Source organism: Hibiscus syriacus, unplaced genomic scaffold (genome assembly GCF_006381635.1).
Source record: "Hibiscus syriacus cultivar Baekdansim isolate YM2019G1 unplaced genomic scaffold, ASM638163v2 tig00112225_pilon, whole genome shotgun sequence".
Lineage (NCBI taxonomy): Eukaryota > Viridiplantae > Streptophyta > Magnoliopsida > Malvales > Malvaceae > Hibiscus > Hibiscus syriacus.
This window is the reverse complement of record NW_024063273.1, coordinates 298,226-311,565: the sequence shown is the minus strand read 5'-3', so window position 1 is coordinate 311,565 and position 13,340 is coordinate 298,226. Positions and strand designations below refer to the sequence as shown.

The 13,340-nt window shown below is 32.7% G+C and overlaps 1 protein-coding gene and 1 pseudogene across 1 annotated transcript; one reads left to right on the top strand and one right to left on the bottom strand.

Annotated features, from left to right (window-relative positions):
• Nucleotides 1–5,667: 5,667 nt before the first annotated feature.
• On the bottom strand, nt 5,668–6,387 carry LOC120175994 (14 kDa proline-rich protein DC2.15-like). Its single transcript, XM_039182516.1, has one exon. It carries the CDS (start codon nt 6,311–6,313, stop codon nt 5,912–5,914), a length of 402 nt encoding a protein of 133 aa, XP_039038447.1. The 5' UTR covers nt 6,314–6,387; the 3' UTR covers nt 5,668–5,911.
• Nucleotides 6,388–12,369: 5,982 nt separating this feature from the next.
• On the top strand, nt 12,370–12,948 carry LOC120175998 (annotated as a pseudogene).
• The last annotated feature ends 392 nt before the right edge of the window (nt 12,949–13,340 follow it).

The window sequence follows — 13,340 nt, the reverse complement described above, 5'->3', positions numbered from 1 at the left end:
TGTCAAAGGTTTTCAGCAAAAAAAGGTATTGACTACAATGAAATTTTGTCTCCAGTCGTGAAGCTGTCTACAAGCAAACTGGTGTTGAAAATTGTAGCTGCAGAAAATCTACATCTTGAGCAGTTAAATGTAAAGACAACTTTCCTTCATGATGATTTGGAGGAAGAAATCTATATGAGGCAGCCAGAAGGCTTCATAGAGGAAGAGAAGAAAAACTTGGTATGCAGGTTGAAAAAGAGCTTGTATGGTTTAAAACAAGCTCCTAGACAGTGGTATAAGTTCGATAGCTTCATGAGTAGCAGTGATTTTACCAGATGTCAAGTAGATCATTGTTGCTACATCAAGAAGTTCGACAACAACTTCATTATTTTATTGTTGTACGTTGATGACATGCTCATTGTAGGCTCAGACATGCAAGAGATTATAAACTTGAAGCAAAAATTGTCGAAGCAGTTTGCTATAAAGGATCTGGGCGCTGTAAAACAGATTCTTGGGATGAGGATTAACAGAGACACAAATTCGTGGATTTGATGTTATCACAGGCTGAGTACATCAACAAAGTACTCTTCAGGTTCAACATGAAAGATTCTAAACCAGTAAGTACACTTTTAGGTGTTCATTTTAGACTCTCCAAAGAACAGTCACCAAAGACAGAGGAAGAACGTGCACACATAGTGAAGGTGTCGTATGCCTCAGCAATTGGAAGTTTGATGTATGCCATGGTTTGTACTAGACCAGATATTGCTCATGCAGTGGGAGCTGTTAGCAGGTACATGACTAATCCAGACAATGTACACCGGGAAGCAGTCAAATGGATCCTCAGATATCTGCGGGGTACTACAAACAAAGCACTTTGTTTCAAAGGTGGAGATACGATACTGACCGGCTATGTAGATGCTGACTTAGCCGGAAATGTTGACATCAGAAGAAGCACTACAGCTATGAGGTACTACAATGAGTTGGGTTTCTCAACTACAGAAGATAGTTGCTCTCTCCACAACTGAAGCAGAATATGTCGTTGTTACGGAAGCCAGCACGGAGATGGTTTGGCTCTAAAGTTTCTTGGAAGAGTTAGGTAAGAAACAAGAAAGCAATGTCTTGTTTTGCGACAGTCAAAGTGTTATCCATCTAGCGAAGAATCCGTCTTTTCATTCCAGGACGAAACACATACAATTGTGATATCATTTTATCCGATCTCTTCTGGAAGATGGGATTTTGAAACTTGAAAAGATCAGTGGATCTCAAAATCCGGCAGACATGTTAACAAAGACGGTGACTACGAAAAAACTATTGTGTTCAGCTTCAGTTGGCATGCTAGAGTAACAAGACCAGAAATTTTGCTGCATTGATTGAGGTGTAAAGAAAGATCAAAATCAGTCTTCAAGTGGGAGATTGTTGGAAATGAAAGTAAAAAAAGGTGGCAAAATTGGTGGCACAAAATTCCACCGAAAAATTGCACCAATTTTGTCAAAAAGGCAAGCCTCAACTGTTGAAAATGAAAGGGTAAAATCTCATAATTAATCCTTGGACTTTAGGATATTTACAAGATTAGTCCTTAAGCTTTAACTATAAATACCCTAGCTTATTTAGCTGCAAAACCATCCCAAATCATTTCTTTCTCCCAATACTAGAGAGTTTTCTTGTGAGTTGTGAGTGTTTTGTGAACACCTGTAAATTTTGTCTCTTTAGTAAAATATCTGCAACAGTCCAAAGACGTAGGCATAATTAGTTGAACTCCGTTATCAATTTCGGGTATTATTTTTCCGCTTTTATTTCGTATTCTCACTAATCTGGTTATAGGGAAATTACTTGTTTAATTCCCAACAGAATGACTATCGCTAGTAGTTTAACTTGGGTCGTGGAGGTTTGAATATATTTTTTGCTTAATATTTCTTTGCTCACATACGCTCACGAATATGGGATTTTTAGCCCAATAATAATTATGGAGGAATTTATTAATCAATATGACATATCAAAATTTATTTTAAAATCTATGATATTTATTATAGTGAATGATGAATTAATCATATGAAAGTGACGAGTTTTAAAAAAAATATTTTTTTTATTCAAACTCGTCATGTGAGCAGGACGAGCTCCTAAAAATATAATTTTTTATTTAAATTATCACATCCAAGTAACAAGTTCCAAGAAAAAATATATATTTTTAGAACACATCATGTGAATTTTTTTAGTCAATAATAAGTACGGATAAATTTATTAGTCAATATGACAGTTCAAAGTTTATTCTAAAATCTACGAAATTTATTATAGTGAATGACGCATTTATCATGTGGAGGTGAGGAGTTCTGAAAAAAAATATTTTTTTATTCAAACTTGTCATGTGAGCACGACAAGTTCTAAAATATATAATTTTTTATTTAAATCTATCACATCTGTCGACACCGTTTTTCGCTCGGGTAGGGAAAGACCGATACTGACTTGTAGGTTTTTCTTTTGAAAAGAATTTTGAAATGTGAGGAGTAACCATATACAATTGATTTTTTTTTCAAAAATCCTACCTAACTTGTAACCTCGAGGTGACGAGTCCTATAGTGACTGTTGCAATCTGTCTGTTATAACTGCCCGTGTAACAGCTAGAAACAAAAATGTTTTAAAAAAATTCAAGGCAAACTCATCACCTCAAGGTGACGAAATTTGCAGATTTTTTATTTTAATTTTTTTTAGAAAATTTAAAATAAAAATTAATTTTCAACGAGACTCATCACGTCGAAGTAATGAGTACATTTTGAAATAATAAAATATTGGCCCACACAATGCCCACATACTTAATACCATTAAAAAATCATTTCCAACGAAACTCATCACCTCGCGGTGATGAGTTCTAGGTCCATTGTAGGAAATGTCAATTAGACTATCTAACTATTTAATTGTGTTCAATTAAGTCACTAATCGTTAACACTTAAATGAAACATTGATGTGGCAATTAAGAAAACTGACATAATTATATATTTAGTCCTTAATGTTAATATATTCTATCAATTTGGTCCTAATTTAAATTTAATTTAATAAATTAATCATTCAATCAATAACTGACAAATGTCAACACAAGATCATGACACATGTTATTAGTAACACGTTTCATAACTTGATTTGAAGATTTTATTTATTTATTTTAATTTATTTAAATAAATAATTTTTTATCCAACCAAATGGTGACACGTGTCATCATAATGATTTGAAGATTTTATTTATTTATTTTAATTCATTTAATTAAATATTTTTTTATCCAATCAAATCATAACTCATGTCATCGTCAGGTTGGAAGAAAATTAAATTATATAGAAAGTAAATGAGGCTTGAGTGCGGTGCATAGGCAAACTGCAGGTTCGAGGTCGGCGAGGCCTTGGAGAAGGGAGCAACATGGCTGCACCGGGGGTGAACCAACTACGAGATTGACCCAATTAAGAACATTTGCACACACACCTAATTTAAGGGCATTCTTTAGGCATCTTCCTCTTGCAAATGGAGTGGGGGTAGGGTTCGAGTTTGGCCTTGGCCTTGGCCTCGGGTTAGGGTTGGTGGAAGGGCAAGAGTTGTAAGCACTGCCAAGGGAAAAGAAGAGAATGTTGAGTACCAAAAAGAGGGCCATATAAACTGATCTTTTTGAGGCCATTTTGATTTTCTGAAAACCCTAGTTGGCTTAGAGCTAGAAGTACAAGTGTTTGAGGATGGAGAGTTTGGAGTGAAGGGAGAAGGGTTTTTATAGTGTTTTCAAGAGGCCTAGTGGGTTGTTTGTATAATGCTAGATTAATCAATCAAATAGATGGATAATCAAACTGAGCTGCCTGCTGAAAGTTTGGACCTTTGTGATTGTGAGGTGGAAATTATATTATAGCACATTTCCATGTTCCCATTGCTCTTATAGGATCAATCTGCAGACCTGCCTTAGCATTAACTATATGATTTGCATATTTGTTTCTTCCAACTAATAATTCAAAATTATGTTCGGTTATCATTTGTTAGGTCCATTTTTGAGATTTTAGTGGCATGGGAATGGACCTATCATTTATCTGTGTAATTATTCAATCTATTTTTGGTTGGATTAAAATCCATAATTATGAACCTATATTTATAATATATATTGTTATCATAGAATATGACAAAAATTAAGTGACTAATAATGTTATAAAGTTATAAGGTATTAGAAGTGTCATGGAAATAAAAGTGAAGATATTGTAAAGTTGCATTTATAATTCGATGAGGGACAGAGTTATAAGTATAGACAATAATTGATTCCTAAATCAACTATATAAAGGGTTATGGTCCCAAGAAATAGACAATCTTGTATTACTCTTATTCCGTCAGAGAATTTTTACGGCAAGAGCGAACTTATCTTCTTGGAATACCACAACCAAATAAAGACTCAAATATCTCAACCTATCAATTAATTCAGGTATACTTCTGCAAATCTATTTATATAAATAGAATTTTTACGACGTTATTTTTTTCTATTAAGTGACACATGTCATAATCTGATAATTTTAAAAAATTTATATAAATTAAAAAAATAAAATTATATATTTAAAAAAACATAAATTTTGAAATAGCCCCTAAACTTTGAAAACCTTCATTTCAACCCCTAAACCCACACCGACCGCCGCCTTTTCTATCGAAGAAGCTCCACCCGACCTCCCCTCTCCCTAGTGACCATAACCCTTATGAAATCGTGATCGGTTGACTAATGATCAACGACAAATCAACGTTTAAAATCACGCGAACCCTAGGATGAAAATCACGATCTCATGCTATTCCAATGGTGAATCGACAACAACTACATCAACATATAACTAGGATGATGACAAAGTCTACGTCGACGGTGGTGGTCGTGGCCTGCAACAGTGAATTAAGGTTAGGATTTGGGATTGTTTTATAATATAAGAAAAGTTAGGGTTTTTTATAAATATAATAATATTTTAAAAAAATCAAAATTATCAAGTTGTGACACATGTCACTTAACAGAAAAACAAACGTCGTTGACGGCCCGAACATCTAAAGTGTTAATATTTGTAACGTTAAGCACCCGGAGGGGCAAAAAAATGCATGCAATTATTTGGCACAAAAGGTATAGTTTGAGCACTTATATGGGCATTAAGCCATGATTAAATATAAAATTAAATCTTTATTTACTCACTAATATTGAACTGTTATCATATGATTTTAGTCTCCAAACCAGCTATTACTCAAGTAGTGTATACAGCTGGAAGAATTAAACTATGACAATAATTCTGGGGATTCATTAATATTCAAAGTACAACGTTAGCTAATCAAAACTCGGTTGCATCAAAGTTATGTTCTGTTTTATAATGTTAATTTAGCACGATTTCTTAGGTGGAATTGGATATGTCTACTCCGAAGAGTCAAGATATTGTCTTAATTAATCAAAGTTGCAAGAAGATTTTGTGTTTACATTTTAATTATTTTATGATCAAAATCACATTCCCTTCCCTTGTACGGATTGAAGTAAGCAAATTGCAGTTATTTCAGACCACGAGAATGGTTCAGAGGGGTTTGAATTATCTGTTCTTAAGGCTAATTACAAACCCTAAATCTTCCGATTCAGCTGAGCTACATTCACACTGAATTGAGGTGAAGTTGATGAAGAGTTGTTGATTCGTTTATTGCTAAAATATAAAATCCATGGCCATATATATAACTAACTTTAGGCATCTTATTGATAAATGGATAAAGAAACAAGAAGGATCATAATTAAATACAATGTCTTTTCATGTTCCTTAGAGATACAACAGAAATCTCCAAGGACACTTGAAGAAAAGTATTAGACTTATTCAACATCACTTCCCAGTAGGAGATTATAGCAACAATCGAATACCCTGATTTACTGAAATTTATGGAAACCGTGACAAAGATGAAGATACCGAAAACTGAGAATTTAGCATTGGAAGCCAGTACTCCTTCCGCAAACGTTGAGAAGCAAGCTAAGTGAAATTGGGATATTAAGGTTGAGGCCCAACACGTTTGCTCTGAGTGCGGTGCATAGGCAAACCGCAGCTTCGAGGTCGACGAGGCCTTGGAGAAGGGCGCAGCATGGCTGTACCGGGGGTGAACCAACTACGACATTGACCAAGTTAAGCACATTGGCACAGACACCTAATTTAAGGGCATCCCTGGGGCATCTGCCTCTTGCAGATGGAGTTGGGGTAGGGTTGGGGTTCGGCCTCGGATTAGGGTTAGGGTTGGTGGAAGGGCAGGAGGTGCAAGCACTTCCAAGGGAAAAGAAGAGAATGTTGAGTGCCAAAAAGAGGGCCATGGAAGCTGATCTTTTTGAGGCCATTTTGATATTCCCAAAATCTTACTTGGCTTAGAGCTAAAAGTACAAGTGTTTAAGGATGGGGAATATGAAGGGAAGGGAGAAGGGGTTTTATAGTGTTTTCAAGAGGCTTGGTGGGTTGTTTTTATAAATTATAATGTTTGGTTAATGAATCAAATGGAAGGATAATCATATTGAGCTGGCTGGTGAAGTTTGGAACTTTGTGATTGTGAGGTGGAAAATATATTATAGAACATCGCCATGTTCCAATTTCTCCTATAGGATCAATCTGCAGATCTTCCTTAGCATAAACTATATGATTTACAGATTTGTTTCATCCCAGTAATTTTTCTTATTCTTTAAAGTCTTAGGTTCGAGTATCGGGAATACATGAGGTGTGAACGTTTAATATCAATTGATTGAGAATTATCTTTGAACAAATACTATCTTGTACTTACTACATGTTATCCATCCCAATAATTATATGTGAAGACAAAACATTTTTGGTACGTAAAGACAAAACAGAATAATCAAGGAGGGTAACTAAGCTTGCCAAACCTTCATGTTCTTCCATTATCTTCTAAAGATTCATTCACATTAGTTTTCGATATATATATATATATTATGCAATAAATTTAAAATTATTTTCTAATTGGACTTGGCTGGCGTGTCACGGGCCTGTTAGAACCAACCTTTTCTTCACGCTATTACAATATTTACGTAATAAAAAAATCTTATTCTTATATGATTATTTTATATATGTTGATATCAAGTTCTTCCATTCTGTTGAGACAGACATGTTTAGCGTTATGGTGCTACTATCATTTTGTTGTCAACATAAAAAATGAGTTGATTTTTATTCAGAAAAATGAGTTGATTTTTAATAATTAATGGGGCTAATTCAATGGTAGCCCTTGATACACCAGTCTAGATATTTATATGTTTTTTTTTTGTTAAAATGAGTTACTCTGTTGTCCAGGATATACTTACGATCTAATTAGAATTTATATAGAAATTTATAGGTTACCTAAAAAAATGACGGAGATAATTTTCGAGATATTTATATGTTATACTGTACGACAAAGTAATAACACATATAATTTATACAAGTATGAATTTTTATTTGGGAGTAGGGATTGATAACTTATAATATAATTTTAAATGTGTAAGGCTAAAAAGTTACGTGATAAATTTTTTTAAATTAAATTATTTATAATTTGTAAAGGCAAAAATGAAAAATTATTGAATAACTAATATATAAAAATCATATATTACCAATGAATTGAATGTAAAAGAAGAAATCATCCCTAACAAGAAATCATCCCTAACTGCAATTATCACTACAAAAAAATTGTTTTTAGTGGCGTTTTTGGACAAACGCCACGTTATCCGAATATATAGTGGTGTTTTTGTGAAAACGCCGCAAAAACGCGTACCTTAGTGGCGTTTATTAAAAAACGTCGCAATATCTGAATATATAGCGGCGTTTTTGTGAAAATACCGCTAAAACGCGTATTTTAGTGTCATTTATGTAAAAATGTCACAATATCCTAATATATAGCGGCGTTTTCAAAAAAAAAACACCACTAAAACGTGTACTTTAGTGGTGTTTATGTATAAAATGCCGTAATAGCTCAGATATATAGTGACGTTTTTGTAAAAACGCCGTTATAAACTTGTACAATATTGGCGTTTTTAATTAAAACGCCGCAAAATCACGTACATTAGTGGCATTTTTGTCGTCGAAACCCGATGATGACCCAAAAGGAACTCATATTGCTCCATACCCTTCCATGGCCAATCTCCTACTTCAAGGCAATAATCTCTGAATCTTTCCGCAACTATATTTTTATTTTGTTCTCTAAAATTTCATAGATCCGCAGGATATACGAAGCTTATTGAGAACGATGATAGAGTAGTGGATAAATACCCCTTGTTTAGAACCGGATTGGGGAGATCTGTGACGTTGAAAGAATCTTCAATTGCAAAAGCATTATCTATCCTCGATGAAGATGATGTTGCCTATACTGTTACTCCAAGTAAACACTTCTTTCTTTTACTTTAATTTTATTTTGTTTAATGTTTGATTCAGTTCCCAAGCCACCTCCAATCAAGTTTCATATTGTAGGTGGAAGGTCGTTATCTGTTTCAAGTGAAGCACGCAAGGAGTATTTTTGGTGAACCGGAGCTAGGGGATTTATTTGGTGAAAATGATGAAGAGCTTCTCCATATATAGTTTACACGGAGGAAAAACTTAACGATGCTTCATCAAACAAAGAAAATTGTTTTTTTACTTCCTTTCCCGATGAAAGAGCAATGAATACTACATTCTAGACCTTCTATGTCAAACTACATTACATTTAATTTTAGTGTTTATAAATTTTAATTTATTTTGTTGTTAAGTATTTTTCTGCATAACTTGTGTCTTAATTAAAATGTACAGTTGTTGTTAATTAGATAAAGCTACATGATATTAAATTTAGGTGATGTCGAGTAGAAATGAAATATGCAAAATCAATTAATCTAAGCTAATGAATGGTAATTAGCGGCGTTTGTTCCAAAAACGCTGCTATAGATATGACCTTTTACGACGTTTGTTCTTAAAACGCCGCTATAGATCTGACATTTGCGGTGTTTGTTCTAAAAAACGCCGCTATAAATCTGACCTTCTGCGACGTTTGTTCCAAAAACGCCGCTATAGAGCTTGACCTTTTGCGGCGTTTGTTCCAAAAATGCCGCTATAGATCTTGACCTATTGTGGCATTTTTTGTTCTCAAACGCCGCTAACTTTAGCGGCCTTGGTATGGTCGGCGCTTCTTGCGACGTTTTTCCTATCGCCGTAAGTGCTTTTAGCGGCGCTTAAAAATGTCGCTAAAGAACTTAAAAAAACACCACTGAAACACGGTTTTGTTGTAGTGTATTTTCTTTGGTCTTCTTGTGGAATCACAAATGTCAAAAAGGGAATATAGCTAAAGAGTTTTTTCCTTTGTTTATATTAATATTTAAAAAGGGTAAACTACAAATGACCCTCCAACTATAAGGTGTTGTTTTATTAAATCAATTGACCATTAAAAGTTACAAAATAGTCCTTCAACTATAGAATGCTATTTTGTTAAGTCTCTCGACTATTAAAAGTTACAAAAATAATCACCCGACTATTTATTATGTTCCAAACTCGTCATTTTCCGTAAATGATAGCTGACTAAGCTGGACATTAATGTGATGGTTGAAATATGATAATCGTTTGAGATTTTGGGATAATATTTTATCATATCACAGTCAGCAGACTAATGTTCAGCTCAGAATACTGTCATTTTTTAAAGAAAATGACGAGTTTGGAACATAATGAATAGACGGGTGACCATTTTATAATTTTTTATAGTTTAGTGATTTAACAAGGCAATACTCTATAATCAAAGGAACATTTTGTAACTTTCAATGGTCGAGCAGTCGAGGGACACAATAAAACAATATCCTATAGTCGTAGGAACATTTGTATACTTTACCCTATTTAAAAATGATCAATTTAACATTGAAATAAATTTATAAACATTCCCATGAGATTAGGAATTGTTAATTGCAATGGTAGGTTCTAATCTCGCCCGTGACACACCAGTCGAATCCAGCTAGATAGTTTCCATTGGGAACATGCCAAGGTTTCCTCCTAAAAATGCCTTTTCCAACTAAGGGTTTGCTTGCAGCACTTATCAACCACCCCATAATACTATAGAATATAAAGCAAGCCATATACCAACAAAATCAACCATCTCATATGCTTCAGATTCCATACCTTATTTTATAAAAAGAGTTGTGTACCATCAAATTTGCCAACAAAATCCAATAAGATGTACATCTTAAGAATTTTTACGGGACGGTTTGTAATTTATCTCTGTACAAAAGCTAATAATTCATTAATTTGTAACTTTTTTTGGTGCAAAACTTATTGTTTATTGTAAATAGGGTTTGTGGTTTTAACCATATAAAAATTATAAATTTAATGGAATAATATTTTATCGTTTACAATTATAAAGATAAACTAGAAAGATTGAAACACGTCAAATATCATTATCTTAATAAAATTAATTTTAATCTCGTATTAATTATATGGGTAAATTACATATTTAGTACTTAAATTATCAGTTTTGGTTTGTTTTTTTACCTAAACTTTTAATTTTTTTAAAATTATACCTAAAATTTACTTTTTGTTTCATTTTATTACCCGTTGGTTAAAACTTTAGTTAAATTTGTTTATTTTAGTACACCGTTCAAAATTTAACATTAAGTTTTGAAAAGATTGAAAGTTTAATTAGGTACTAAAACGAACCAAAAAACTAATAGTTTAAGTACTAAACGTGCTAAGTTTTTAACGATGTGGTATTAAAATGAAATGAAAACTAAATGTTATATATGATTTTTTAAAAATTAAAAATTTAGATACTAAGACAGATCAAAACTAATAAATTAAGTACTAAATGCTTTGTTTACCTAGTTATATTTCCTTCACAAATCTCAATAAATCTTTAGATTATAATGACCAAAGAATGAGAGGTTTTGACAAGCTAAATAATTGTTTTGAATCTGTAATCCACTTTGTCTTTGCTACGTAGTCTAAGTCATAACTGTCTTCCTAATTTGGAAGAACGTGGAACAATGAGGGTATTCATTTTAAGTAAATGTATAAACGAATTTAATAATACCATTATCTAACAAAAGGAGCCCTAACTAGGCATTAAATATCTACATTTATTTTATGGAATTAAAATTTAGAGTTTAAAGTAAATAAAAAACAATTTATTAATAATATTATCTTTTAAAATATAATTACTTTTTTTTTATTTTCTTTTTGTGTTGATTATATTTCGATCCATAAATCTCGGCCAATGACGGATGAAAGTATGGTATAAGACGGACAAGTGTTCATCTTGAATTTTTAAATTATTTTTTATTGATTATGTCCATCTTAAAGTATTATTTGTGTTTATGTTAATATAAAAATTTTATATTGTTAATATATTTATATTAATGATGTGAAATGATTAATATATTTATATCTACCTTCAAAATTATTTTTCCATTATTCATACGATAATTAATGATGTGAATTTTGAATCTCTAATCCATTTTGTCTTTGCTTAGCAGTCTAAATTGGAACTATGTATCCTCCTATTGCGGAAGAACGTGAAATAGTGGAGATATTTATTTTAGGTAAATGATTAAACCAATTTAATAATATTATTATCTAACCTAACGATGTTTTAATTATTTAGGTTTAAGTTCAGTTATACGTAATAACATTTGTGGATTCTATCTTATATTTGTAAAAAAAAAATCTATATTTGTTATTTAGAATTATAATTATTGGAATATATATATTATTGTAACGCAGCTGTAATTATATTTATAAACTTAAGGGTAAATTACAAATTTCATTGTTGAACTTTACCTTTTCTCTTATTTTGCTCACTGAACTTTAATAGTTTTCAATTTTCACACTGAACTTGATATATTGAGTTTTGTTTGTCATTAAACTTTACTATGTCTCCTATTTTGATCACTCTGCTGTTAAATTGTTAACGGCTTTAAAAATGACGCCATTTTAAAATAATAAAAAAATCACCAAAAATGATGTCGTTTTGTATTTATATAACTACCCATTTTAACGCCGTTAACTATTTAACATATATTAAGTCCAGTGAGGATATTGAAAAGATTTAAAGTACGGTGAGTGAAATAGGAGAGAGAGAAAAGTTCAATTACCAAATTTGTAACTTACCCTAAACTTAAATATAGTAGTGGGTTTGTTATTATTAGTTAGAATATGGAATCTGAACTCTATAGTTCGTACAGATCCACAAATTGATCCTATTGGAGAGTAGGAACATGGCATTGTGTTATTTTCTACCTCAATATCACAAGCATCCAAGCTTCACCGGCCATCCCAAATTTCCATGAGAAATCAAAGTGATTTAACCTAACATTAAAACAACCACCACCACCACCCTAAACCCTCTTGAAACAGTATAAATACCCTCTCCCTTCACGCCAAAATTCACATCCTCAAGCACTTATAACTCGTAGGGTTTTGAGAGATCAGCATGGCATCAACAAGATCACCTTCCATGGCCCTCTTTTTGGCACTCAACATCCTCTTTTTTCCCTAGGCAGTGCTTGCAACTCCTGCCATTCCACTAACCCGAATCCAACCCCCACTCCATCTGCACTAGGCAGATGCCCCAGGGATGCCCTTAAGTTAGGTGTGTGCGCGAATGTGCTTAACTTGGTTAATGTTACTGTCGGTTCACCCCCGGTGCAGCCATGTTGTGCCCTTCTCCAAGGCCTCGTCGACCTTGAAGCCGCCGTCTGCCTTTGCACCGCTATCAGAGCTAACATACTAGGCATCAACCTTAATATCCCAATCTCCCTTAGCTTGCTTCTCAACGTTTGCTCAAGGAATGTTCCTACTGGCTTCCAATGCTAGATCCCCATTCTTTCACTATCTTTTTCATAGTTTCCACTTGTTTTCGTTTGTAATTAAGTTTGTTGTTTTCATTTCCTTGATACTGAATAAGTCTAAATACTCTTCTTCATGTGTTTTCCTTTGTGCTTTTTGTATCTCTTTAAGGGACATGAAAAGACTTGTATTTGCCAACTTATATCATTTCCTCACTTGTTTGCTTTACATTTGTGTTTGTATTATTCTCTAAACTTGTTGAATATCACATATTTGTCCAGTTTTCTTTACATTTCGTTAACTATTAATATTCAGAATATTTTTTTTTATATTTTGTATTGATAATATATTTTTATTCCTTAAAATTTTAAAATTTTATCGTTATACAAAAAAATCAAGTGTTGGTTTCTATTCACTATCAAGCTTTGACCACCATCAAGCTTTGACCACCATCAGTCTCTTCATCATTGCTTTAGCGAGTAAATCTGCTGATTTCGTTCGTTTATATATTTATTTCTATTAAATAAAATAAGGATCTAATAAAAAAATATAGATAGAGAAGTATTATAGTAATTATACATAAATATATTAAAATTAATT

Excerpts from the sequence above, each read along its gene's own strand:
- LOC120175994 (XM_039182516.1), bottom strand. The coding sequence starts at position 6,313 with ATGGCCTCAAAAAGATCAGCTTCCATGGCCCTCTTTTTGGCACTCAAC.